General features: G+C 41.2%; 1 protein-coding gene across 1 annotated transcript in view; it reads right to left on the bottom strand.

Moving 5' to 3' along the window:
* The window catches only part of GAREM (GRB2 associated, regulator of MAPK1), an 86,826-nt gene that overhangs the window by 17,388 nt on the left and 41,956 nt on the right, over positions 1–27,482 (bottom strand). Inside the window, exon 3 of the mRNA XM_009331474.1 lies at positions 2,933–3,063. Coding sequence (XP_009329749.1) covers positions 2,933–3,063 — 131 coding nt within the window. The remainder of the gene's footprint in view (positions 1–2,932; positions 3,064–27,482) is intronic.

Genomic DNA, 27,482 nt, shown 5'->3' with positions numbered 1-27,482 from the left:
TGTGGGGGGGAGTGAGCAAGCGGCTGTGTGGTGCTTAGTTGCCAGCTGGGGTTAACCACAACACCAGTGTAGGTTACAACCGTCTATATATGTGCTTTTTGGAAACTCAGGGTAAGTTTATCAGAGCCAATAGAAATGCAATCAAATCAGGAGATCAATTTTGCTTCACTGTACTGCATTAACATTTGTAAAAAAAAAAGAAAGCAAAGTTTTCACTATAGATTTATTTCTGCCAAAATGCACACCGTATGAGCCAACACAGTTAAACCACTGTGAAAAGAGGATTAAATTAAAAAAAATAAACACATCGGGTATCAAAAGTTCACACCAGCCAAACAATGTCTTTGACAGGAAAGAAAAGGGCTAATTAACTAACCCATCTCTCCATCCTGCAAAGGCTCTGCAAACAGCTTCACAGCCTCTCCAAGGAGACCAAGTGATATCTTCAGGACAAAAATGATATCCCAGAAGATTTGAAGGGTCCTGCAACACTAAGTGGGCTGGTTTTTAGAGCACAGGAATTCATGGCTTGTCCAATGTTCAATCTATCAGACAATATTGTTGCTTTTTAAGAGAACTTTTTGTGAATTGCCCTCGGTATGATGTGGGGTTTTTGTTCTTGGTTTTATTTTTAAGTCTTAATTCAAATAGCTTCCTGGGTATTTGTACCGACTGCCATCTGTATGGGACCAGAGCAGCCGACTGCAGAAATCTATTGCTAGAAGGAAGGGAGACCCATCTCCCCTGCCTCCCCCAGAATAAGGTGGCTCATTTTTCCCTTTAACAACTAGTACACGAAGTAAAAATAAATTAACCCCCGCCTTGGAGAAGATCCCACGGCCCGTCACAGCCAGAAGGCAGTTCTCTGAATGGCAGCGCTAGCTGCAAAATCCTGCCGGAGCAGCAAAGGATTTACATGGAAGAGCAAGGTTCGCACCAAGTCAAACCGTAACCGTGGCATATTGGCACATGCAGGCAGACCTCAACAAGCACAGACAAAACCATGCAGTGACTGTCTGGTAACTCTACAGGCTCTTTCTTCAAAAATTATCCATGAAAGACTTGAGTGTTTGGAATAGGTAAGTGTTCCCAGACTTCAGAGTTCCTCGTCATCTTAAATGCTTCATCAGATATTTTAGGCTTTTTTTTTCTTTTTGTATCAGATTAGCTACCTTCTGATACTCTTTTGAATTTAAACGGGCACACTGCATTGGACAGAAATCAACCATACTTAGTATTCCTCCCTTTGCTCTAATCAGTTTGACAAGATCTCCCCTATATTAAAATTTTAGTGTACATAATTCTATTGCACTTTAATAAATCCTCTTAAGTTCATTTCTTTTTTGGAAGATGATAACCTTGGAAAAGACTTCTATGAAACTGGAAAAACTGCCAAGAGAAATACTGCCAAGATAACTGTGTAACTAGGTTAAACCTGGATTATTATTACTGTTATTTACATTAAGGACTATCACTATAATCTCTTTTTAAAAATGATTTGATATATAACAGTAAGCTATGCTTAATTCTCAGTTTGCTAAATATGACAGAGTTTTAAGAACACTCACATTAAACTCAAGACACAACATTTTACATTTAAAAAAGCCTGCAAACAAATACTTTTTTCCCTATAAAATCAAAGCTGCACATTTTACTGTGCCACTTTCTTGATTTGGTCATTGATCAACTGAGAAATAATGGCACAGCACTGGATAAGGCTAGCAGTCCCAAGGTAAGACTGATCTTCCCGGGTAGAAATGAAATTTTCTTGTTGCCTTGATTTGCGCAACTACATCCTAAACATACAAAAGTGTTCCAACTTTCTCATGTAGCCTTCATTCATGAAGGGCTCTCTTTTATGGGTTCAGGTTAATGGAGAGCAGAAATGAAAACAACCTACTGTCTTGAAAGGCATGAGTCTGTGTCACTAAATGAATTAACTGATGAGCTCTCGCACTTCACAGCAGTCTTCAGCAATCTTGTTTCACACCTATAAAAACTGCAGACTAGCCGGTGTCCCCCAACTCTAGCAGTGCGAGAAAAAGTCATTAAAAGGTTGTTATAAAACCCCCACATCGCTACACACGGGACCAGGAAACTCTATACTGGTTTTGCACCAGCAGTATCAACCAGTTTCCCCTGTAGGGTACACGATGTGGATCTGCGCCATTGCATCCCAGCTCTAGGATGCTCTCCAACCAGTCTTAGGCGGTGTATCAACTTAAGCAAACCAGATGAGCCCGAAGACCACTCTGCTCTGTTGGCAGAGCTGACCTGCCTTGTGTAGTGTCACACATACAGGTAGGACAAGGAAGAACAAGTTCTGTCTTCACTGTGTCATGCCACTGCGCTGCAGTGTGTTTGGTGATAGCAAGCCCTCTTACACTCATGGGATTGCTGACCCTTTGATGAGCCCAAGAGGCATGCACATGCAAACACGCACACAGAACAAGGGTGTCTTTTGGGTTTTTTTGTTTTATTCACAATGCTATTTAGCTGCAGTAATTGTGAGACAAGCAACCCCATCATTTCACCCTGCGTGCTCTCTGAGAATAAGGCTTTCTGGACAGAGATTTGAGCAGCTGCTGCTTAGCAGAGAATAAAATTCAGACTGCTGGAGGGGGAGGGGAAAGGGGGCAACAAACAACATTTGTTTAAAATCTGGCAGGAGCATCCTAATTAGATGAATTATTGGATGGATCATCAGGACTGCTCCCCAAAGTGCCGTAGGACAGGAGAGCCCTTAGAGGACATGTTGATTTAAGACTGCAAAAACGATCCCAAAGAGCACCATCACTGAATGCGGAACACTAAAGGCTCGTTTGTCTCAAAAATCACACCTCCCACACAGTGCTGTTGCTCACTTGCCATGTATATAAAGGTTGTAACAGTTAATCATTTAGACAGGGATAAATATTTATTCAGGGACTACCTTAACGTTGAATGTTATTTCCTCCATGACGTAAACTCGTTCAGGAAATGCTTTAGCCACCTCCTCCACACTGTTAAAATACTGCACTGGCTCCTTAATATCTCGGTCTTGTTCCAGCAGCTTAAACTGCCCTGAAAACAGATGATAAACAGAAGAGTTGTAAGATATTTATATTGGACAACTGTCACTGTGGCAACTGCTGGCTCAACTTCTTCACCATTTTGCTCAGTCAATTTTTCCGGTTATTAGCAGCCAAACAAGAAGACAAAAGATTGCAGAGAGTCTCCTGAACCTGCCATGAAAGACACCCAGTTTCACCAGGTCAGAACGAAAAGAATGTGTGGGAGCCAAAGTTAAATTAAAAAAGATCCTTTTTATCACGTGCTCTCTAGAAGCAGTAAATAACTATGGAGGCATTTGTGTTTGTGTACTTAATTTGGTGTAACAGTATCTGTACAGATAGCATTTTTTGGTCCTTAATATTAAAAGCTTCACAGAAAGAAAACACACCCATTACTATAAAACCCCAAAACGATAAACATAGGGGTTTTGGTTTTGTTTTTAGCATCATGAAACAGCTATTAAAAAATGCTAGGCTAAAACCCTTTTCCCCCTGGGCTTCCCTAAGAGTGGAATAGCACCTAGCTTTCCTCAATCATAAACTAAGCCCTTTGAGAACTTCAGCTAACATAAGAAATTAAACCATACACATTTAAAACCCTTTTGAAGGTGGTCGCCTTCAGAAGAGCATTAGAAAGAAGTGTTTCTTGCTGACTTTACCTCCCCCCAGCATGAAAACCTTGCCTATTTTCTAAGTCTTGTAAAAGGCAAGAACTAACATGGAGGCAGCCGCTCTGGGCAGACCTGCCAGGGAAAGCCAGCCACATCAATCACCTCTGTGCACTACGAACACAAAGTTTAAAAGCTTTCTTTTATAAATACAGCAATAATGAAAGCTTAGATGGACATATTTGCTGCTTGTATGACTTAAACTTAAAATCAGGGGAGCAATCTTCCCAAATTTAGAAACATTAACTACTACTAAGTTAAAGGCTGATCTCGGCAAGAAAATAGCACAGCAAAACTCGATGTAAGAAACAACTCAAGAAAACGAGTAAAAGGCTGAGTAAAATCAATGGTTAGTGCATCTCCTGTAAATCATAGTTTAAAATTAGCAATGCACTGGAGTATTGTTCCCAAACAGTGCTCAACTTCATTAAAATCCAATACATCAGGATGTCAGCCACCTACAGAAATATTTTCTCACTCCTTCAGCATTTTTGTGTGCAACACCCTGCTGCTCCTATACATCCCATCAGACTTGAGACTTTTGTGACATGTTTGGAGAATTCACCCACACTAAACTATTTCAGGCCACCTAGCAGCAGAAAAGGAAACAAACGCAAGCTCAGCAAGTCCTGACACCCCATGAGAGAGACCCGTCCCACCACCCTGCCAGGTGTGTGCACACACGTGTACACCCCCCCCCCCCCCCACAAGAGGTGCCAGACCAAGAGGCTTAGCTCCTCCACCCAACCCAAGCACCCCACTGACAGAGGCACGCTCTTTCAATCAGTATGCTCAAGTACTCTGGTTGTAAGCCTAAATACCAACTTACAAGACAGAAGACTTCCTTTTATTGCCTTCCATACGTTTTGTCTTTCTAAAGTGACCACAGCAACTTTGAAGTATTATCAGCAGGGTAACTAAAGATTCTGGTACTTCCCACCACGAAACTGTATTTTGCAACTGTTTAATAAACTTCACTGCACTTCAAATACCAGTTGCCTTGGAGTTTTCCTAACTGTGTCTGCTTCAGGACACACTATTATTTGAAGCTCAGCCAAGGCAATTCAAGTGCTTCAAAGACCAACACTGGGGTAGAAGCAGCAGGACCTTTGGTCTGACCTGCTGAAGCCATTCCTGTAGTATATTACAGCAATGTAGTTGACTACAGGAATGGCTTCTTCAGGTCAGACCAAAGATCTACCTTGTGCAGGATTCTGCCTTAGGCAGGAGTCAACACCAGCTGTGAAAGGAGGACTTTAAGTACAATCAGCAATACCCCTCAGAGGCTCCTCCACACCTCTAGGAAGAACTCATGGCTCAAGGATGCCCAGAGCAGGGAAGAGGTATCTTTGGGCTTAGTAGCTCCAGAGGTTTTCTTCCCTGTAAATTTGTTTAATTGCTTACTGAAGGTACCTAAAACTTTCATTGTAGACATACCCTCTATCTTGAAAAATTCTGGCAACCTCTTCTTCCACAGGCTCTACACTGCCTCCAGGATTAAAAGTAGAAATTTTAGGAGTGACAAAGCTACATCTGGCAGACGCTACAGGTAGCCATAGGAAACCTCACAGTGGACAACCATTTGGAAAAACACTTCACGCACTCAATAGAAATGTCCTGAAGCTGAATTCCTCAGTCTGCTCCGAGCCCCTTTTGGTGCAAAGCAATAGAGGGGCCAGGCATCTGGCACTTCTGGGCTCAGGGAATCCAGACAATAAGCAGGAAGGTGCTCAGTTAGCCAAAGCTGGAAAGCATGTTGTGACTGAAGGCTGAGGTGCAGACAGGGAGAGATGAAGAGAGGAGAACTATGCTATTTAATCCCCAGTCGACCATATAGATCATTTAAGTCCTGGTTTCAGGATTTCCCTGTCAGCCGCATCCTAACCAAGAGGAAGATGTGTTCCCCAGCTCCTCAGGTCCTTCCCCCTGCAGGCACCCTGCTTTCCTGCAAAGGAAATTCAGGTGTGCAGGGGAACTGAGCGAAGTCAGACCTCCTCCTACATGGAGCCTGGATGTGCCAGGACATCACGCAGCAGCAGGGACTATGAGTTGCACCAGGGAGCACCTGATAGCACAGAAAAACTACTACTCTAGAGTGCAGAGCCAATGACCGTATTTCACAGAGAGTCACTAAGGGCAAGATGTTCTTAAATTTTACAGAAGTCATCACACTGTTCGTTCTCCATGGGCTGACCTGAAGCTGTTGCTCTCTCCTGCTTACTTCTGAATTGTTCCTCAGGGAGCATTGCTGTCCTCTTCAACTACTGACACAGCCACCTGGATGCAACCCTAACTGATTGCCCAATTTGCGATCCAAGGGTCTGACTTGCAGGATTCCCAGCTGTGGTTACTATTCAAGGCAAGCTGTGATTACAATTTATAATGGCATTTCATACTTTAAGTTCCCTGAAGAAAAAAAAAAAACCCAACACAAAACCACAGCAAGTTTGAGTCACCTCAGACAGATCCAAATCCAAAATCCAGTTGGGTTACTTCTGATTTAACACTCCCCCCTTACATACAGAACAGAGTTGAATACGATACTGCATGGAAGCTACACAGTTTTTTGAAACTGTGAGATACTGCAGTGATAAAATTTTGCTAGTTCAGAAAGAAATTGAGAACTCTCACTTCAGAGTGGGAATTGAGTTGGGCACAGTAACAAGGCATGAATTCACATGAACAAGGAAGGAAAACAACATATTGAGTAATAATACATCATATGAACATTATTCATCCAGCACTTTGAATGAGACAGTGGTCTTTAATTCTAGGTTCTCTAGTCGCTCTGTTTGGAAGCATAATATTAGTATTTTACTATGACTGTCATGTATTTAACAGTAGATAGTCTGGTGGCAAGAAAGGGCCCGTTACCCGTTGAAATCCAAACTTCCACAAAAAAGTCCCAAATTTCTCAGCACGGAACAAATGCTTTAGGCTCTCTGCAACTGGGAGCAGGGTCTGCTATCTAATGTAGACTTACACATGTTTCTGAAAAAAAAAAAAAAATCAGCTGGAGCTTTGCTTTGGTACAAAGAGATGCCTAGAACCATCTACGTTGCTATCTGTGCCATCCTCCCCTTCCTTCAGCTGAGCCGCGCAAACACAAAGCCGTCTGTGCCTCCACTGCTAATAAGCAGCAGTTCACGAGGAGGTTGACTACAGAGTACACACAGATCCCAAAGCATATAATAGAAGGGCAGCATTAATCTCTCCCTGTTACAAAATCAAGAAGTATGCTGTGCATGGAAGCTGTCAGGGCTGGATGTTAAAATGCCTCTTCTTTGGAAAAGATGGTTTATAACTCGAGATTTTCTATAGACAGTTTTTTGAAATTTATTTTCTCATTGAAAAAGGCAGACTTTTTTATTGGAAGGAGAGAAAGAAGGGCTGAAGAGGGGCCTGCAATACACATTTGAGCCAGATGTCAAGTAACTAACTAATGGGGAGGAAGGAGACAATTTCTTACTATGTTTCTCCCTGGTCTCTACTCAAGCTGCCATAAAAAAGACAGCATGGCTGAAATACAAGTTAAATGGACATAAGTCTGGCTTGACTGCAAGTTAAAGTAGAATTTTACTCCACTTCGCAAAAGGCAAGTTTTCATGGGGAGACTTTACAAAATTGACAGCAAGCTTAAACAAATCACAATGCAATTTAACTGTGTGTTAATTAGGAATTTAACAAAACATTTGGAAAAAACCTAAACCTAAACCTATACTTTAATAGAAGTATCCCCATCTCTCTCTTACTAGTACAAAAAGAATAATGAAATATTTCTCTAGTAGATCAGTTCAGGTTCAGAAAGATCAAAGATTTGTAATACCTACACGGTCCACCAAGCAGGTGTGGTTACTCCTTTGCAGCCAAATGCAAGGGAATAATGAACGACTACTGCAAGCTTTATATCTCTATCTTTCAGTCTGGCCTCTGGCAGGCACAGTATTGGAACAGTTTCATTCTAGTATATATTATCTCTGCAGATTATGAATTCTTATTTCCCTGTGAAGGTACTTACAGCAAAGACAGTAAATCCACTACTGCTGGAAATGAGTCCGGAAAGAGAAAAAGGCAGGGAAAGACCTAAACCAGGGCTTATCCTCCAGTTTATGGAGGCATTTATTAAAACCCAGTAGGAGCAGGAAGGTCAGTCCATCTTCCTTCTTGCCAGAAGCTGACCCTGCAACATCTGTGAGCAGGGGCATTAACCAGCCTTTTCTGTCCCAGCCTTCGGGTTGCTTCTGCTGCTTCCACTACTTCAGGTCTTGCAGGCTTACATACGTTCACAACTCCAACCCACCTCCTACAGGTTAGTTCTGTAATACAAGATACTCTGGTTTTCGCAGCAACTTACCCCTCACCTCCAAATAGTCCAGCCATTTCCAAGAGTTCAGAATGTTTCCAAGACAGAATCATTCATTTTGTACTGTGCCTGTACTGTGCCTAGACCAAGGGAGTCCTTATCTATGGCAAGGGTTCACAGACTGAACAGTCAAGGTTTCATGGATATGAAAGGATGAGAGCATGTATACACTCATATACCAAAAAGAAAATCTGAAAAAAGAAATTCTGTAAAAAAAAAAAAAGAAAAAAGAAAAAAGAAGCTGCATGTCATCAGTAGGAAACATGGAAGGTCACTGAAACATCTGCTCAATTGCGTTAGCTGTTAAATGTTTCTCCAAGGAGGCAGGAGTTGTATTGTCTTTCAGCAGCTTTGATTATTTAGTAAGTCTCACATCTCTCTATGTGAGACTGTACGCAAAGCCCAGCGCTTCTCAAGAATGCGCAGACGGCGCAGCAGGGTAGCAAAAGTACTGCAGAGGTTTATGTTTCATGTTATTTGTTGACTGCTGACTGCATTTCAGTATTTCAAAGAACAGCAGAGCTGACTCAAAAAGAAAAGGCTCTCTACCTGCCAGAATACCTCCATTTTGGAAAAAGACTATCTTTGTCTACATTTTTCAGCATCCCCGTGCATCAAGCTGATAGGAAATAACTTTGTTTTCCTTCCCAAGAAGATGATCCTTGATATAACTGAGCGGAGTTGAAAAGCATAAACTTAAAGCATAAATATGGCATAATAAAAAAGGGCACAGAGAGGTGGCTTGGTAGGTATCAGGGAGAATGCAGTTACATGCATTGGAAAGTACACTTCAGCACGCCTGGTTCTTAGATGGACCTGTATAGTCTTCAGCTTACAGTGTACACAACTGCCCTCAACGCGTGATGCAGAATTAAATTTGTCTCAGTGGGGGATGACAGAAAGAAATCTCAATTTATGTCCTCACTTGTCGCCCTATCAACTAGATCATACGGTAGAGTTATTTTGTCCCTATCCAATCCTTAGACAAGGCAGCCAGTCAAGAGTGAGCATAGCAAACCAGACTGTAAAACAATAGATTACAGCACAATCCTAACACTTCTGCCACTCCAGCCCACATGTAATTTTTTTTAAATCAGTTTTTTTAATTTGACATTTGCCAAAATGTCTCTGCATAGAACCTACACGTGGCATTTTGTTGTTGCAAGGAGTGTTGTCATGGCAGTAGCTGTAGGTGTCTAGACCTGAAAAAAGGGAGAACAAAAAAGAATCCATCACAATCTCTGATACAGCTATTACATGACTAACTGGAACCAAGGTGTAAAGTTAATATTGCAGCTTTTGGGGACCTATCACTAAGTAAATATGAAAAGGTTTGGCAGACATGCAGAAGTAACGACGAGTGGGAAATAAATGCCTTGCTTCGCTCTTGCCATCTTCCAGCTTGTTGAAACTTAGTGTTTGTTCACAGCTCTCCAGAAGAGAGAATAGTGCCTGTGTGCTCAGGTCCTCTGAAGCAGCTGAGCTGCTGGGTCCTCACTGCAGAGGGGACAGTGCAGGGAGAAAAGACTCATTGCAGAGAGAAACTGCAAGCATAAACAGAATTACAGAACCCTGTTTTCAACAGCAGAAGCAGACAGTGGCTCGCAGACGAACTAGTGCAGACAGGCTCAGAGCCCTACTGCCCACGGAGAGGACAGGAAAGCAAATCACCTGCTCTATCATCTCTGGGTTCCCATTGAAGGAGCTACTGGCTTCACCTCAGGTTGGGACCAAGCAGCAAACTAACATGGATGCAATGCTATGGTAAGTTCATCCCCTCAGTCAAAGAGCAAGACAACCCAAAGGTACAGGTTCATCCTTATCTGCTATGCTGATAGCTCCTGTGACCTACATAAAAACAAACAAACAAACAAAAAAAAGAGGTGTGGAGGGCAGAGAGGGAAGTTTTACTGAGTTATTCATAAGAATTTCTTTGTTTATTTTTATATTGTAGACTGCTGAAAGCATACAGGAAACTATAAAAGGGTGGAGAATACAGCAGGAAAATACACAACAAGAGTCTTAGGTACACAGCTTCCAAAGGATATCGAGTGGGCCACAAACTAGAAAAGCTATGATTGATTCTTACATTATAATCACCATGAAATAGCTATTACACAGACTTTGAAATACTGCTTTTATTTTTTAAGAGCTGCCTGTCAGTCCTTTTTCTTGAGGGGAGGGAGAGGGGAGAAGAAGAGGATCTTCCGTGTCCCCATCTGTACCCAATCTTCGGGAAATTTTGGGAATGTATTTAAAAACAGATGAAACATGAACTAGAGACATATCTAAGTAAACATAATACAATTAGAATTCATCGAGTGTACTGGAGCTAAACTTACGGCACTGCAAAGCAGAGGGCAAGGCACAATGGCACATTCAGTCAGTAGAGATTGTGCAACATTTTATGGGGAAAGAGCCCTTCAGAATGAATAGTTTTACTTCTCGGAAGTGTTATGAAGATTTTGAAGCCTTAAGTGCCTTTACTCCTCTCTGTGTTATGTCTGCAGTACAAATACCCATTCAATCAAGAGAGAATGAGTCAGGCATCACAACCTGGTGAGACATGTCGAAGCAGAGCATCAACACGCTGACACATCACCTGTGTGTATGCATACACACTGTTGGAGAGATCAAGGAAGGGAATCCAACCAAGTTTCCCACACAGCAATGCAATGCTTGCTAATCAAAACCTCTAATCAAAACCTCGCTAATCAAAACCTCTAATCCTAATGCAAAGCAAAGGGGATGGTACAGCCTAGGATTCTCTTTTCTCTTATCTTACTTTTATGACTCTTAAGCAGCATAACAAAAAAAAAAATCAATTCTGTTGGCAGCATAACAAAGAAAAATCAGTTCAAATGGTGACTGATGATAGCTTAAAGCAGATTTAACTCACAGATATTGCATGAGAGGGAATTTTAGGTTACAGATGATGTAAAAAGACAGACAGGGAAAACAAGCCTAACCTCTAACCTTTGTTTCATAAGTTATTATCATCACAAATACAAGATTACCACAATGAAATGTTCCATTTTACAGGGTCACATGTTTGAGTGTCTGGACTGTAAGTTAACTAGATTTAACTTACTCACTGAGCTATCATCAATCTAACTTGTAATTAACATCATTCTATTCCGTTCCCATGTGCTGCCAACAGACACCAAGAATATTCCATAGGCAGCATGTTAGTTCACACGCTCAAGTGACCATGCAGAGGACTCTGATGACTACCACACCGTCTGACTTTCCTAACTACTATTAACAAAAGCTGTTGCTAGTTTCCTTTTGAACAATAAGAGTATAAAGACATGCACGTGAAGATGGCATGCTCTCCTGGTAAATATCAGAGCTTATCCAGATCGCAGCACAAAAAGGCATCAAGAGAAAGAGAGAAAAGATACAGAAAGCCCAACTAAACCAACCCAGAGCTTGCAGGAAACAGTGTTGAGATGACTACTTTTAACAGCAGCTGCCTGATGAGAAAAGCTTTTCTTATGTGACTGCTAGCACTGTTCCCTTGGTACTGGAGTGGATACCCACTTAGACCTCAGTTATGAAAATGGTAAGAGTCGCTGAAAGCTTATGGCTCCGACCTACTACAGCAGCATCCAGGATCCTTATGAGAACGTCTGCTGGAACTGCCTGCCACCGGAGAGGAAAATTTGATAGGAAGGTAAAGCCAGCTTATCCCTCACTTAACAGAAGCCTCTAGCAAAAACTGCTGTCCTCTACATGAACAGCTGGAAAAGAAAATGAGGTAGAACCAAAGGTGAAAAAGTACATGGTTACAGTTCTTACTGTACTTTGAATCACTTGTCTTACTAAGCAAATACATTGCTTTCATTTATATATTAACACTGATTCAGGGCTAAAAATCAATCCGAAGGAGTGGAGCACCAGCTTAGATATCTCAACGCAAACTGAACATCAAACCTTGCACTGGATGGCAGACAAGTCCCTTAACAGCATCTTACACTGTTCTGCTCAAGCAGATTTTCCTATTTTAGTGAAAGACATTGCATACATTTAAAATTAAGAAGCAACACAGACTTAATCTGCCTTTGGATCTATTCTTAACTAGGTGATCTCCTCCCAGATCATCAGTATACGCTCGTCCCAAGACATACATACATTAAGAGAACAGGGCTGTCTACAATAGATTAACATTTAATTAAAGCACAGAAGAAAGTTGAGAAGAGAGTAACAGAATAAACTCCTGGTTAACAATTGAAATTAATATTACCAGTTTCAAGCAGGCTCAAACAGACCACATTAGAATACCTGTTAAAGGTTAGCCAAGTGTGCTGGGATTGTATATCACAGCTGCATCAAAAAATTCTGTCTTTACACCATGGATTCCCTTACCTCACTAACACTGATTTCAGTAGAAATTATGAATGTGTAAGATCTCCTCTTTAATGCAGAAAGAGCAAAATCCCATTTTTTATCAAAACAAAATTTGTGATCATTAGTTTGAAGAAAACATGGTAACACAAATTTGTTCCGTTTGGGCTGATGCCCCCACCAGCAACGGTGCAGTTGTAGTTCATCATCTGCGTGGCACCAAGTACCGAATGAGTACAGAAACCCAACTCCATCCTTCCCCTGCTTCAGCAGATGCCTCCTCACAGGAAATCCACATGGGAAGAAACCTTTCTTCCCTTTCACTCTCCCCATTTTGGTTGCTAAATAGTGAACTTTGGTTTCTTGTGCAACTGAAGTGTCAATGAAAGAAACTGGAGTATTTTCTAAGGGCAGCAATATTTCAGGACCCGAGTTCAGTGCAGCTCTAGTTGAACAGGTTCTTCTAATTCTGGAGTCTAAATTTGTTCAAAAAGGTGAAAAGGATTTTTGCACTGATAAAAAGTATTTTAAACATAGACTGTACTTACAGAGAGTAGTTCAATCTATCTCCTCATTACCTGTGGACGCAAGTAAATGATGATATTTATTTGAGATTAAGATAAAAAACAGACAGCATTCAAAAAAGAAATCCTGTCCACCACTGGCAACAGAGAAATCTTACACTGACAGATGAAAGGTTTCATTCTTAGAGGAACAGCTGAGTTTGGAAACAGGGTTAATCATTTTAGGGGACCAAAATTTGATTGCATTGAAGAAAGCGAACTTTTGCACTTTAGAAACTACCAGGTTCCAACCTCTGTGTCAGGCCTGCTCTGAATCATATTACTTTGTTGATTAAAAAACTGGAGAGTGTTGCAATTACAGGGAGGAATTTAAGATGTGCAGAAGTGTATGTTTGGTCATAACATGGATTGCAGAGATTCTAACCACAAGTGACTTGTGGATTTACACCAGACACAACTTTTTGGATTTGGTAGCCATCTCTTAAAAAAAATACATTTGACAGAACAAAAGTGGCTTTTCCAAACAACTTCATACACATTCTTCCATTTCTTAGCAAGTTGAAGCTTTTGCTAAAATAACGGCAGCAACTGCTAAGCTTAATCGTTAACTTTGCCTTACTGAGTAACAGCTTTTATTTATTTATTTTGCAAAAGCTTCAAAGTCCACACTCACCAAAACTCAAGCTCTTAGTATTTCTGCCACAGTGCAAAGACACTTTATTCAATCGTAAACCCACCACCCTTTATGCTTTCTGCTCTTTTGCTGACATATCTTTTTCCTCCTCCTACTCCCGCATGAGTATCCCCATTTCTATGGCCTGACTTCAGCGCCATTCATTGCTTTCTTGCTCGCTGAGCAGCCTTTTGTGCCTTTCAGGTTCTGACCCCGTCCCATGCTCCACGGGCTCCGGCACGAGTGTAGGACGGTGTGTAGTGAAACATTCCACCCGAGAAGGACAGTCATGTTGACAGTACTGCCTCTGGCAGGCACTTGTGCTGCAATAAACAAAGCTAAAGAGAAAGTGCATTCACGGAGCAGAAATCTTGAAAATGTACATAGATCAATTCCGTATAAAAAGTGCTTTTGTTTCCCGTTCAGGAACAGGTTTTTTAATTAACTGAATGGGAGGAGTTGTAGAAACCAGGAACAATGACTGAGTCAGCAGCTCAGTCAGTTCTTAGTAGCTTACAGGGCTTTACATGAGACAGAATAAACGTATTTCATTCAGAGTTAGACATTTTTATCAATGTGTAGAGAGACTTCAGAGCTTGGGCTTGGTAGCCTGAAAGACTGTCTGTGCATTATAGAGCGGCTTATTGTTTCAAAGCTCATATCTCATTTACTTACTGAATATACATGTGGTTTACAATCTCTAGCAGACTATCTGTATCTTTTTCCTCATCTTCTCTCTCTCAGCTTAAATCTACTGAAGTATTGCACTCAAATTACTGGAGAACCTGTTGCTCAAATAGTTCCCAATATTTGCGTTACCAGCAATGGAAAGGAGGGGTTGTTGTTCTTCTATGTGCCTAAAAAGACAATTTTCTTAGGAAAGGTACTATTGCTTTGTATTGTCAATGCCCAGCACAGATTTTAGCTTAGCTTATGTATTTACAAAGTGTTTAAATTAGGAAGGCATTTGATTTATTATAGCTCTGACCACCAGCAATCATGAGCAAGTTCTGAAAAACAAGTTCACTTTACTTCTGGAACAAATTAGACAACATATTTGAAACTGAAGTGAAAACAATTTCCAAAGAAACTCCTTAATTACACAATAGATCCGGTTTATTCAGCTGAAGTCTCCTGTCAAGGAGAGTATTCAGTGCTAAGTACATTTATGCTACAGCTAAAACTATATTAAAGAGAATTTGAAACAAGTGTAGAGCCAAAATAATACACGATCTGAAAAATCACCTTAATGAAATACATGTAGTAGCTTATGCTCCAAAAATTGTCATCCATAACATTGGACTATCTACCAAGCATGCAAAGTAACTTGCAGCAAGCAAACATTTCTAATTTTTTTGGTTTAGGATCAGCAGCCACGTTTAGATCATTGCCTCACTTGAGAAGCAGAAGGTGTTTTGATTCTGCATAAGGTAAGCCATCTCTTCACTCACTCTGTATGAATGCAACAGAATTTCTGTCAGAATCCTTTGTCTGGTTTCCAGTACAAGAAGACATTGATTTAGCGTTGTGCAATTTATCTATGAAGCAGACAAAGCTCTCGATAACAGCTCAAGATGAATGAAGGCAGTTTTTAAGAGCGAGCATTTTGGCATATGTTCACAGCATGTGCTAAAGTGTCACCAAAAAAAAAAGAAAAAAAAAAAAGAGGAAATGAGCTGAAAAGGTGGGTGAATAGAGACGGTGGGTAAGAGCTTCAGCACTGCCACTTCATTTAATTTTCATTGCTACTCTAAAAGGCAACAAAGACAATAAATCTAAAATTCACATCTAAGCAAGATACATATCTGCCTCAGTTCTCTTGAACGCATTCTGTCACACACATTTTGTTTCATTACCTTAAATAAGGTGGGTACCATCTAAACCCCTCTCTGGCAGTTCAAATGATCATAGCTGAATCCAAAAGGTATAAAGAAACAGAATGCCCAGCCAATTTTTCCTTCTTGTAAGATGCCTGCAAGCTTGCTGAGAGCCAAACGAAACCAGCTAGTGGGGGCAGCGGAGCCTAAAACAGCTCGACAGAAAATATATGCTACAGACTACACATGGGGTGGTTTAATTTCAAGTGTTTTTAGAAGACCACTTAGGGGATTTTGTTTTCTCCATGTAAATGATAATTCATGATTTGAAGAGTTGTACTATGCCTTGCTAATGCTTTCTGAAATGCTATTGAATATTTAATCCTATATGTGTTTCTAGTCTAACCTTCTCGCTAATATTGGTTTGGGGCATCTCCAGTTGAAAGCCATTTTTGCACCAGTTCCATTTTGTAGCCTTTCACAGAAAGGGCTGTGAAGTGGTAATTATCAGAGTGGCTGGCCGCCTGTTTGTCTTTGAATGCACATGGACTTCCCCAGCTGCTAGATTATCATGAGATATGTTATGACATACTCATTTCTAAGTATGCAAGCTAACATTAGCAGCTGCAAATGCTCCAGAGAAATTCTGTGCTTTAAATTTCTGCGAAAGAATTTTAGTTTTAAAACAAGGTGATCTTAAATCTACCTCTGGGATTAAGAGAAATACTATTATATTTGTCATTTAAAAAAGAATATGATTCCTTGAATAATGAAACTAAATCAATACCGGGCAGTTTGTGTTAGCACACAGATTTAAGGTTGTGAAGATGCCATGGATGGAAAAAAAGGATATTAGGGTTTCAGACACTTACAATTGGTTACTGTAGATATTTAGAGAGACAGATGGTGCTTAGAGACTAGAAAAAGTGGGACATCCCAAGCTAAAAGCAACTCAAAACCAAAAACTGTCAAAAGATCAGTCTTTGCTAGAGTTATCACAAAGTATTGAAAAAGATTTCCCAAGAGCTTAATGTTCCTTTCAGGAAAATGACTGTTTCAGTTAAGATTTCTGAACATAGGGAGCAGAAAGGCAAAGACACAGTTAAGAAACACCGCCTTTGAAATGACATGAATTGTGCTCCTTGAAGCAGTAGTTTCCTAAAAAAATCCTTTCCTTCCTTTTTCAACTGCACTACTGCATACCCAGCAAAAGCAAAACCCAACAGCGTACATGGCCCCCCACACAGCGAGCCTCCACAGACATACAGTGGCACAGTCGTTACCATGCTGCAGAAGATCACTCGGAGAAGGGTCACCTGCTCCAAGGAAGCACCCCAATGCTTCTCTCACCCCTTCAGTCTGCCACATCCTTCTACCATGCCGAGTTGCCTTGAGGGGACCGAGTGTCTATCCCGCCAAAAGCCTGCCATTGAAAGTGATGGTCTTTACCACCAGTAAACTCGGCCAACAAGTACATGCTGGGTTCATAGAAAGTAGCCACAGGCATGGCTTACTCTGACTGCACATAGGGCACCACAGCTAACAGGCTTATCTACACACAGTTTCAACGCCTGCTTAACTAAACTAGTATAAAACAAGTTTAGTTAAATCACTGGAAAGACTGTGGCCAGCTAAGCCAAGCCAGATACAATCTGGTTTACAATCTGTGTCATTTTATCTGCTGGGGGCTCTCTGAGGGATGTCAAAGAGGGCAATTCCAGGGTCCTCACCTTTCTTCCCTGCAATCACTCTGCTTGCTTTGAGCACAACATGCAGGCCTCCCCAGCCACTCCTCAGTCTGAATTGCCCAAGTGCCTGGGAGTCTAAATACCTGTAACGGTTACTTAATGTCTTACCTACAGGCTTCGCCATACCCTAGTGTTGCACTCCTGCCTGCTGCAGGCTCCTCATGGCTGACCAGGCAGCTCTGTTGCCAGCTCCGGGAAGACTCAGCTGAGCCAACTCTCAGAAGGCTGTATGCCAGCTGACCCAAGTTTTTTCTCGGACAGGAGTCAGAAAACCACTCTGCACACTTTCCATCTGATTCACATTAAACGAGCCTTATGATAGCCAAATGCCATGAAGCGACAAACATCTGCAATATGATAAAAAGGTGGCTATTTTTCATTTTCCACGGTAGAGAAGACGGGTGGTACGTCCAAACAGAATGAAGGCATACGAGTGTCACGTACATTATCACACACATCTGCTTCCTTGAACCGGCACGCCTGACAGCAGTAAGACAGATATGGCAGGACCGGGTTTCGTCCTCAGCAGCACAGGACGTCTTCCAGGGACTCCCGTCACGCAGACCTTGGTTGCTATCACATGCTGCGCTGCTGCTCCTTCCCCGCTATTGTTAAACGGGCAAGCCAGTACAGGCTGTGATCTTACATGTCCATGGTGCTGTGTGGGCAGACCCTACGTGCCTCACTTCCAGGGTTTCTAGGGAAAGTCTAAGGCCATGGCAGGCAGCTGATCCGTGAAGCCTGCGCACATCTTCGCGCAGAGCTGAAGGCTTAGCATCGCCCTTTATGTTTTACTTACTCGCTTCTTCCCTGACAAACGTCATGTGTGCCAATTCCTCCCTGTTCCCCTTCTCCCTCGCTCAGAATTATTTCCTCTGAAGAAAAGGAAAAGCAAGCAAATGAATATGTTAAAAACATCTTCTGTGACTCTCCTCTAGGAAGTAGTATAGCCAGGAATCAGTATGACCCAAATTTCATAGTAAATGTATGAAACGTAAAGAAATCTATGTTGCTCAAAATTATTTTTTCTTCTACCATTAAAAAAGGCTTTAGAGTTAGTATTAATATTGAGAGACATGAAAGTTAAAAAGCATTCTTCCCAGGGTAATAATAGAGGGTGAGTTTATCTATGACCACATAGCACATCACTCTAACGATCAGCGAAAAAAGGAAGGTTAATTAGTAAATAAATTGAGCGAGATACCAATCCTTCACAACAGAAAAGCTACAATATTAGCAGCTTACATGTACCAGAAATATCAAAACCACACGCTTAAGATCTTCGTGCAAGACTACAGCACGAAGCACTAGGGGCTAATCCAGGAACGCCAGACAATTTAACTACATTTTCTACTGAAAAATTAAACCATATGTATAGCTCATCAGATCAAGCTAACTGACATGTTTCTGCTTTTGATCTCCAACATCTGTCTGAAAATGAGATTTTCATTCCCCTTATGAAATCTGATTCTACCTCCATGGCCAAACTTAAGCAGCGTTTATAGAAAGAAGTGAGGGGAAAAGAGCAAGATTGGGTCATCTGACTTAGCCTTATAGCAGAGTTCAACCTCTAAATAGTAAAAATGTTAGAATATGACAACTCTTTCTTTACAGGTGAAGGCAATAGGGCAATGCAAGAATAATCAGAATTTTTTTCTGATTATTATTATTATTATTATCCCCCATCATGAGGATCTGGACAATGCACAGTGCTCCAGCTCCTATCAGCTGAACAACATCTATACTAAGGAGAACCACATGAGTAGGGATTTAACCCCAAAAAATGCTTGCTGTGTTATTTTTACAAAGTTGTTACACCAACAAAAATTGCTTTTCTGAAGGAAGAACACAAGCCTGCATATCCCATCTGTATTTTACCTTATGCTGGCAATTTGCTTGCCCATTTTTTCAGCAGTGTCTTTCCAAAGGATCTTAAACTTTCGATGAAAACTTATTTCACTGAGCTTTTTCTGATTTCCTGTGTTCAGAAACTTGGTTAAACTTTTCCACCCCTCATACAGATCTGAAGTTTTAGAGTTATTTCTTTCTCTTCTGCAGCATAACTATTCTGAGATACTACCTCAGTGCTTTGATGCCCACAGAAGGGATGCCCGCATGCCTGCTTACTCAGTGCCCCCAACTAGGGTTGGGCAACCCTACATCTTGGTGAGCAACTTGAGTTCACGCTACCCCTCTTCTGTTTCATTTGAGCTAGCGATTTGATTTCACTCTCCCACATCCCAGCTACAGAATCAATCTTTCTGCCACAGTCAGAACCATATATGTGTTAAAAAAAGTGAACTGCTCCAAATAATCCTTGGGGCAGAGCAGCTGATTATATACCCTTGTGGTCAAGGAACCATGAATGTGGGAAGCAAATTTCAAGCCGCTGCTTCAAATCCAGCAGGGCAGGAAATGCATGAGCGTACACATCTTATATGTTACATGCTAAAGCTTTAAATTGCCAGTTATTGTATGGTACAATTTCCTATTTCCATTGTGTATCCAAGAAGCCTTTCAACAAAAAAAACAAACTTCAGATTGAACTCAGTATGATCCTGCAATAGTTTCAACAGGTCAGCATTCCCAAGGAAAAATGGTATAGCTGAAAATTAGTTCTGCCAACTCTAATTTCAAACCACTATGAAGAGATCATTATGAATGTTCGCTCACAACATTCACCCACAGTTATACTAATAGCCTGTATTTGACTACAAATTTCCTGGTGACGGAAATGCAATACAAAGCAACAACAAAACGTCTTGCCCACGCTGCCGTCAATTTAGCAGAAAAAAATTAACCTGCATCCCTCTGGTTCAAGAAAAGTTTCATCAATACACGTCAGGCAGCAGGATCTGGAGCTGTGTATATGTTCTTTTAATGATTTCCAAGTAGTGTTTGCTCATTACAGTAATTAAAATAATAGCTCAATCCTTTCAGGGTCGACAGTTTTCTAAAAATTAAACTGCTTTATTGCAGCTTCATCCATCCGCAAGAGTAGGAAATCATTCTTACACCAGAAGGGGGTTCCTTCTCACCAGGCAATTTACAGGATAATCCTAGATGCTGCAGTGTTCGGAGAAGCCAGCCAGCACAAGGGGTGCATTGTTAGAAGCCCCCTGCCTTGCAGGGGCACCCTGGCTCCCCTTAGGGCAAGGGTTCAAAGGCTTTACACAAAGCAGTGGAAGGGGCAAGCTGCAATTCATCCTCTGCCCTGCTTTTTCTCCTTTCCCCGGAGTGCCAGAGCTGATGCCTTGGAGACAGGTTTCAAGGATCAGGTCTCCATCTTGACTTTCTGCACTCTTCTGACTTGACAACCTGAAGGCTGGTGGCAGAGGGAGGGTTGCAGCTGCCTCTCCTTCCCTGTCAGGACCAGTCCCACAGGAGCAGAGACGCAGTTAAGCTATTACACAGAAGGGAGTTTTGTTTTCATTTGGCATCAGAACTGATACAGAGAATCAAAGGGAGGATCAGCACTGAAGATTTATTTGTATATCAAGGGGAAATCCAGAAGCCATTGAAATTGTTTACAGCAGGTTGAAAGAGTAATACAAAGAACAAACATTGTGCTGACAGAAATCCAGATGGCTTTTGCAGGCAAACCTCAACACCTTTAGCCCAGCTAAGTTTCATTAACATTTACATATCGTTTCAGGATTTTATTTCTAATATTTAAAAAGCACCAGATTACAAAGGTTTCAGAGAAACAGGAGTCATCCTTCCCCCCTCCCCTGACTTTGCTTTGTGACTGAATTAAATTTACCTGGCAGAGCAAAACAGTTTGAGCAACTGGTGCAGATGACAAAGAGGGGAATGGAGGAAAAGGTGTAATGCACTGGGGAATTAAAGGATGCTGCTTGTGCTCCCACAGGGCTTTTCTGTGGCAGAGTTTCACAGAGTTCCTGCCAAGTTACTCACTGCCAGGAACAGGCTGCCCAGAGTGTTGGAGAAGGCAAAACACATACAGTACTAGAAGGCAGGTCCATCACCTTGTATCCAAACACTTAATTCTTCCAACATAGACTCACCCTGGCAACTTCTATTGTCATTTGAAATCCCTGTGTCTAGGAGGACGATGGCAAACTACAGCAAGGGATGTTTCCCTACCAGATACAAGAGCAAGCCAGGAGTGATGTGTCAAGGACTTGCAGCACCCCATGGAGGCCACTCTCCTCAGTCGGAATTGGGGCACTAGTACTCAGACTTGTTTTAAGACAAAGAGCCACGAAAGCTGAAAATATCCATCCACAATTTGTATAAATTAAAAGTTTACCAGGCAAACCCTTTCTTTCCACGGCCCCATTTTGTGATACAAAAATTTCTGTACTTCTGTACAGGGCATTACTGGCCACACCATTGACAGTGTTTTCCTGCACTGGGTATGGACAGAATAGAAACATTTTTCAGTCTGTTCAACTAAACATTCCAGATCGCTGCAGAAGGTAAGAAAGGGTGAAAAAGTAGCACTGAATCCTTCACTTTCATATAATGGCACTGAAGTTAAAAATAGATTTATAAAATATTCGTAATCCTTAATCTCCCTTCAAATCAAAGTGATGGCTAGATTCACCAGTGATTAGAGACCCCAAGAGATTTATTTGTAAATGGCTGGCTCAGACTCTGCTAAATCCTCCTTCTTTTTATTTAGCCAGTTTGCTGACCTGGTAACTATTCAAAACATAAATTTTAATGAGAAAAATATCCAACCACCTCCAGCACATTAAACCTCTGTAACAGACATTATAAAGGGGAAAAAAAATAAGGTGTTTCACACAACACTGGGGGGTGGGGAGACCTTTTCAGCAGCAGATGAATTCAGTGTTGAGAAGAGGCCTAAATCTTCCATATAGGCAACGTGTTTTGTGGTTCCCTGCACAACTAATCTGTTGTTACTTATTCTTTTTCCTTCAGTATAGATGGACCCTGGGTAGCAGGGAACAGGGTTTTGGAGAACAGCTCTCATTTTGTTCAGTACAATACAGCCTTCTCAACTCTTACACTGCCACTTGAACCCTCAAATCGTACACAGGCAAGAGAAGGACAATTTTGAAATGAATAATTGATTTTAGTCTCCTTTGGGTGTAATGCCACATCCCGACTAAGGGCTGGTAAAAACTTTTACGTAATATTTTCCACGCATAGTTGTTTATACAAACACACCCTATGGATTTTTCTTGGCTTTCCAGGAGAAGAGACAGTTGCAAACATACTGAACAGATTTCCAACAAGATGTTTGGTGAAGGTTGGAGAGGAAGGCATTAAGTGTCTGCTTGCACATGATTAATTAGCATCCACTGCAGACTAGTGGATAGCTGCATTTGTCTAAGGATAAGGTTTTAGGCTTTATCAGTGACATTTTAGATCATAGCCAAGGAAGGCTTGCTGATCTACCATGACTCACATGGATTAATATTTCCCGTAACAAATTTAATAATACAGAAATAAGTATAAAAGTGCCCACAATAACCCAGAAAAAAAAATTTCCCACCAAAAGCCATTTTTGGTGAATGCTGGTATTTCTATATTGCAACACCCAAGAATACAACTCACATGCTAAATGTGCTCCACTTAGATGAAGTTTTAACAGATTTTTATCCATCAAGGCTCAGAGAAATGCAAGCGCAATTCCCAAAAGATGAAGGAATTCCCATTCTCATAGTTAGAAGTGAAAGGAGTGGGCTGGAGAGGGAAGTGACTGTAGTTAAAACTGTCAAGGAGTCTCAAGGAAAGAATATGCATTGCCTGACCTGAATCTATTCCAGTTTCACATGGTATGAGAACAGAACATTTGTTTCCAGCTGAAGAACAGAAAAATAAATGGGTTTCCACGGCTTCCCTGGGTAAAGCTATATTTGAATTTATTTTGAGACAGCACTTTTTGTAAAACAGTTCGGTTAATATTAAATAGTTCAGAGCACTTCAGGCTGGTAAAAGATAAAGTAGTTAGATTGTTGGCTCACTAAAATAACACTGCTTTCAAGTATTGTACAATAAACAGAAAAACACCCTTAATTTCAAGCAAAGAAAACCATGATCAGCAGGAGATCACTGTTTATACTTCATTAAACAGGATGGAATTTATTGCTCAATAAGAAAGTTCAGGATGTCAGATTTTTGCCATTTGCTGCAAAGCTGGACGTTGGTGTGAGAAGCAGGTGTGGCACAGCAAAGAGTTGTTCAAACATGCTCAAGCAAGCACATCCTGCAAACTCCTCCAGAATGCTAAGATTTCATTTAAGAAGTTTGTCGTCTTAAAGTGGTACTTGTCAGCTTTATGTTTCTGAACACGAATGTGCCCGAGCACAGTATCGGCACTTCACGCACTTGCCCGCGAGGAGAACGTATGACTAACCTACCTTTTAAGGATACCTATGCTGAGCTATGAGACATGGGTCAGGGCTTTAGGATTCACTCTTGTGGGGAATTCTGCACTAAGAGGGATTTTATTTTAGCTTTTATAAGCAATTTTTGGCAAGTGTCATTACCAGCACTGCAACAAAGAAATTGTGGAAGATGGAAAAGGGAAAGATAAAAGAAAAAAGAAAAAAAAAAAAAGATTGATGATATTAATGGTTATATCTAGCAAGCAACTAAATTCACATAAAATTATAAAATTGTGAAGCTTAGAAATCATGGTCCTTTAGCTACAAAAAGGAAACTATACCCTAGTTAGCACAGTGGCAGTGTATCTATTGTACCCCAAGGAATGGGGGGAAAAGAGAGGTGAGGATTCAGAGGAAGCTATCTGGCATCTATCCCAGAGAACCACCGAAGCCCCCTCCTTCCATCCCTGCCTGAAGCCCCAGTCCACCAGATTGCAAAGAAGAGCTTCCAAGGAACTAACTTATGCCCCGGTTTAAGGGAAATCTGGAACCGCATATATAGAAAAGGAAACAGTGTGGCTCAAGTGTATCAGGGTCATTACAACTGATGGCAAGAAAGTTTGAGCGCACAGATAATTTTGGGGAGATGATATGAAAAATAGGCAAAAGGCTGTTTATTCTTAAAAAAAATCCTAAAATGCAGAGCTTGGTTTCTGCTCCTACCTGGTCACCTCTTGAAAAACTGTGTGGATGTTTGACTAGCCTAAGAGGCAACCTGGAGGGATGGGGAAAATTTCCTGGAAGGAAACAAGGAGGTTGAAGAAGGAAGAATACTGTATGCATGAGGACAACTGCTCAGATGAGCATGAGTATTCCCAACTTGGATGCATAAGGGCTGAAACCAGTAGGATCCAGTTTTCACAAGTTAACAGCCATGAGCACTGAGACCTTCTCTCTCAAAAAAAGGGAAGAGAGGGGGAGGAGAACCAGCAAGTTAGCCAAGGAAGGCCATCTGTTAAGTGAACCTCAGCTATGAACTCAAGACCTGCCCTTACTAGGCTCAAATATTAGTAGAAGTGTCCAGAAAACACCAAGAGCTAAGCAGAAAAATTCCTTTAAATGAACAAAAATGAAAAAGATTGAGGCGTCTTATTTCAAAATAGTGTTACCATACGCTACAGCCAATTAGTCACAAATTAGATACAAAATAAACCTTATAACAAACTGCAAAATGAGAATATTCTTAGTATTTTTGAAGGCGTAGTCTCATCAATTAGGAATAAGTGAACAGTTAAATTATATGCATATGCCAAATTTTCTCCTGGCAGTATTTGTAAAGTTTAGAAAGAACTATTTTGGAGGAATACAAGGAAGAAAAGGGAGGGGGAGAAAAAGCCTCCCACACACATCCCCAGCTCCTAGCAGAAACGGAGAAAAAAGTTAATCTGAACATCAGCTCCAAATTTCATACTATAATTCAGAAGGTAGGGAAACAGAGAAACATGAGAAACTTGATGGCTATAAGCCTTACCGCTACACCTTGTGGTACCTCATAGAGCTTCCTTTCCAAGGAAAAGAAAAGAAATTTCACCAGTGTACTGCAGGTGATAAAGACGGGTTCATTCCTTTCTTCATCTTGCTGCCCAACTCTTAACAGCATCTCATAAACCAAGATAAACATCAGAATAAAATTGTCCATTTTAAGCTAAGGTTTCAGTACTACCGATTCAGCTTTTAGTAATAAGCAAGAATTAAAGGGAAGGGATTTCTATCCTTACAGGACAAATCTATAATGTCCTTAACGAATCATACAATCTAATTTGGAAGGGACCTCTGGAGGTCATGAAGTCCAGTCTCCTGCTCAAAGCTAGACTAACCTGAAAGGTGGATCCCAGCATCCCGTTCCATCAAGGTTTGAAGGTGTCCAAGGATGGAGACTCCATGGCACCTCTAGGCAATCCCTTCCAGGGTTTAACCACAATCGTGGTGACAAAGCTTTTCCTTACACCCAAGTGGAATTTTCCCTGCTGGACATTGCATATTGCCCTTACATTGTGCGCTCGTCTGACTTGCCTTCTCTACAAAACCCCCCTGGCTGGTGGAAGACTGCTCCCTCCTTGTTTCTCTTCCCCAGGCTGAACAAGTCTAACTTCCTCCAGCTTTCCTCATATACCATGTGCTACAGCCCCCAACTACCCCAGTGACTTTTTGCTGTTGATTACTAATTCCAGATACATTCAAATTTGCAGAGAGCTCTTCATGGCTAAATAAGTTTGCCAGCAAGATCATTTTGAAAGTCAGTAATCCTTCTTTGACATCACCAACTTCCCTTTATATAGTATGTTGCTGCCATTTCCCTCAACATGAAGTGTGTATAATTTCGTAATTCTATCTATAAAGGCTTAACAAATACCGGAAATGTAAGCCAAGCCTCCTCTACCCCAAAACAACATCACGATATATTTAACATGAAAAACATCCACACCACCAACTGGTTGCACTTTTTCCACAAATTTTGCAGCTTTCAGGATAGATTTGTATAGTATTTTCTAGCTTTTCTTTAGCTAAAAGATGCTCCTCTGACATGAAAATCGATAGAAATATTAATGACCTAAAAGGAACAGGCACAAAGACGGAAAAAGACACTTTCAGAGAGAGATTACAAAATGCCAGTCATGGGAAAACCCTCCGTCCACTCCCAGGAGAGCTGCTAATCTCTCATTTAACCCCCCCACCATTCTGCAAAATAAATTATGAAGCCAGAAGGAGCCAATGTAATCATCTAAGTCTTATCTCTTCGACAGCACAAGCCAGAGGATTGCAATGAATTATTTCTTTTGGGTTAAGGCTTATGGGTTTTTGCTTTTTCCAAAAGGGAGAAAAAAATTCCTCTGTCAATCTTGATTGAAATGTTTCCAGGGAAGGAAGTTCGACCCTCAAATTCATGTTTTTTCCACATACTCATTGCTACCATTTTGTTTACTTTCGATTCCAGTTCTGCTGTGACTTGGTCTGGCAGGCTCTTTCAGCTTTAACATTACATAGCTTAATTTCGCTGCTTTGATAAGGGAAAGGTCTTGGAGACTACAGACGAATAAAACTAACTTCCCTTCCAAACCCCCAGAGTTTGCAAGCAATATTATTTTCCAGCCTATGTTTATATGCCTCTTCTAGGAACTCTGCTTTTCCCCCAGCATCTCTTCCACTTGTGAAAACCAGCCATAAATTGTATTCCAGCTGCAGTCACATCAGTCCCAAAGACAGGAGGTTTGTATATACCCCTGTTTTATATACCCATTGATTACATTAGGCCCATTTAGTACAGAAATCAGACAAAAATCTCACAGTGGATAACCAAGCCCTTTTCAGAAATGGTGCTTCTTCAAATGGAGTTCCACTATCCTGTAAATGTAACTTATATTCCTTTGTTCTTACATATATAATTTTTTATATCTGTCTGTACTGAAATAAATACTGTTTTAATGCAGATCAATACATAACCTGGTTTCATTTACTACTTATGTCTGACTTTCTGTTTCCCAGCCCTTTAATTCATTAATAAAAAATACTAATAGAGCTCAAAAATACTAATAGAGCTCAACGATTGTGATGATGATATGGTCGGGTGTTTATGGGTAAGGATGAGGGGGAAGGCCAACGAGGCAGATATCCTGCTGAGAGTCTGTTATAGACCACCCAACCAGGATGGACGAAGTGTTCTACAAGCGGCTGGCAGAGGTCTCTCGATCGCTGGCCCTTGTTCTTGTGGGGGACTTCAACTTCCCGGACGTCTGCTGGAAATACAACACGGCAGAGAGGAAGCAGTCTAGGAGGTTCCTGGAGTGTGTGGAAGACAACTTCCTGACACAGCTGGTAAGTGAGCCTACCAGGGGAGGCGCCTCGCTTGACCTGCTGTTTACAAACAGAGAAGGCCTGGTGGGAGATGTGGTGGTCGGAGGCCGTCTT

The sequence above is a fragment of the Pygoscelis adeliae genome, unplaced genomic scaffold (genome assembly GCF_000699105.1).
Source record: "Pygoscelis adeliae isolate BGI_AS28 unplaced genomic scaffold, ASM69910v1 Scaffold108, whole genome shotgun sequence".
Lineage (NCBI taxonomy): Eukaryota > Metazoa > Chordata > Aves > Sphenisciformes > Spheniscidae > Pygoscelis > Pygoscelis adeliae.
Note: the sequence above shows the minus strand (reverse complement) of the source record. Positions and strands in the feature narration are given on the sequence as shown.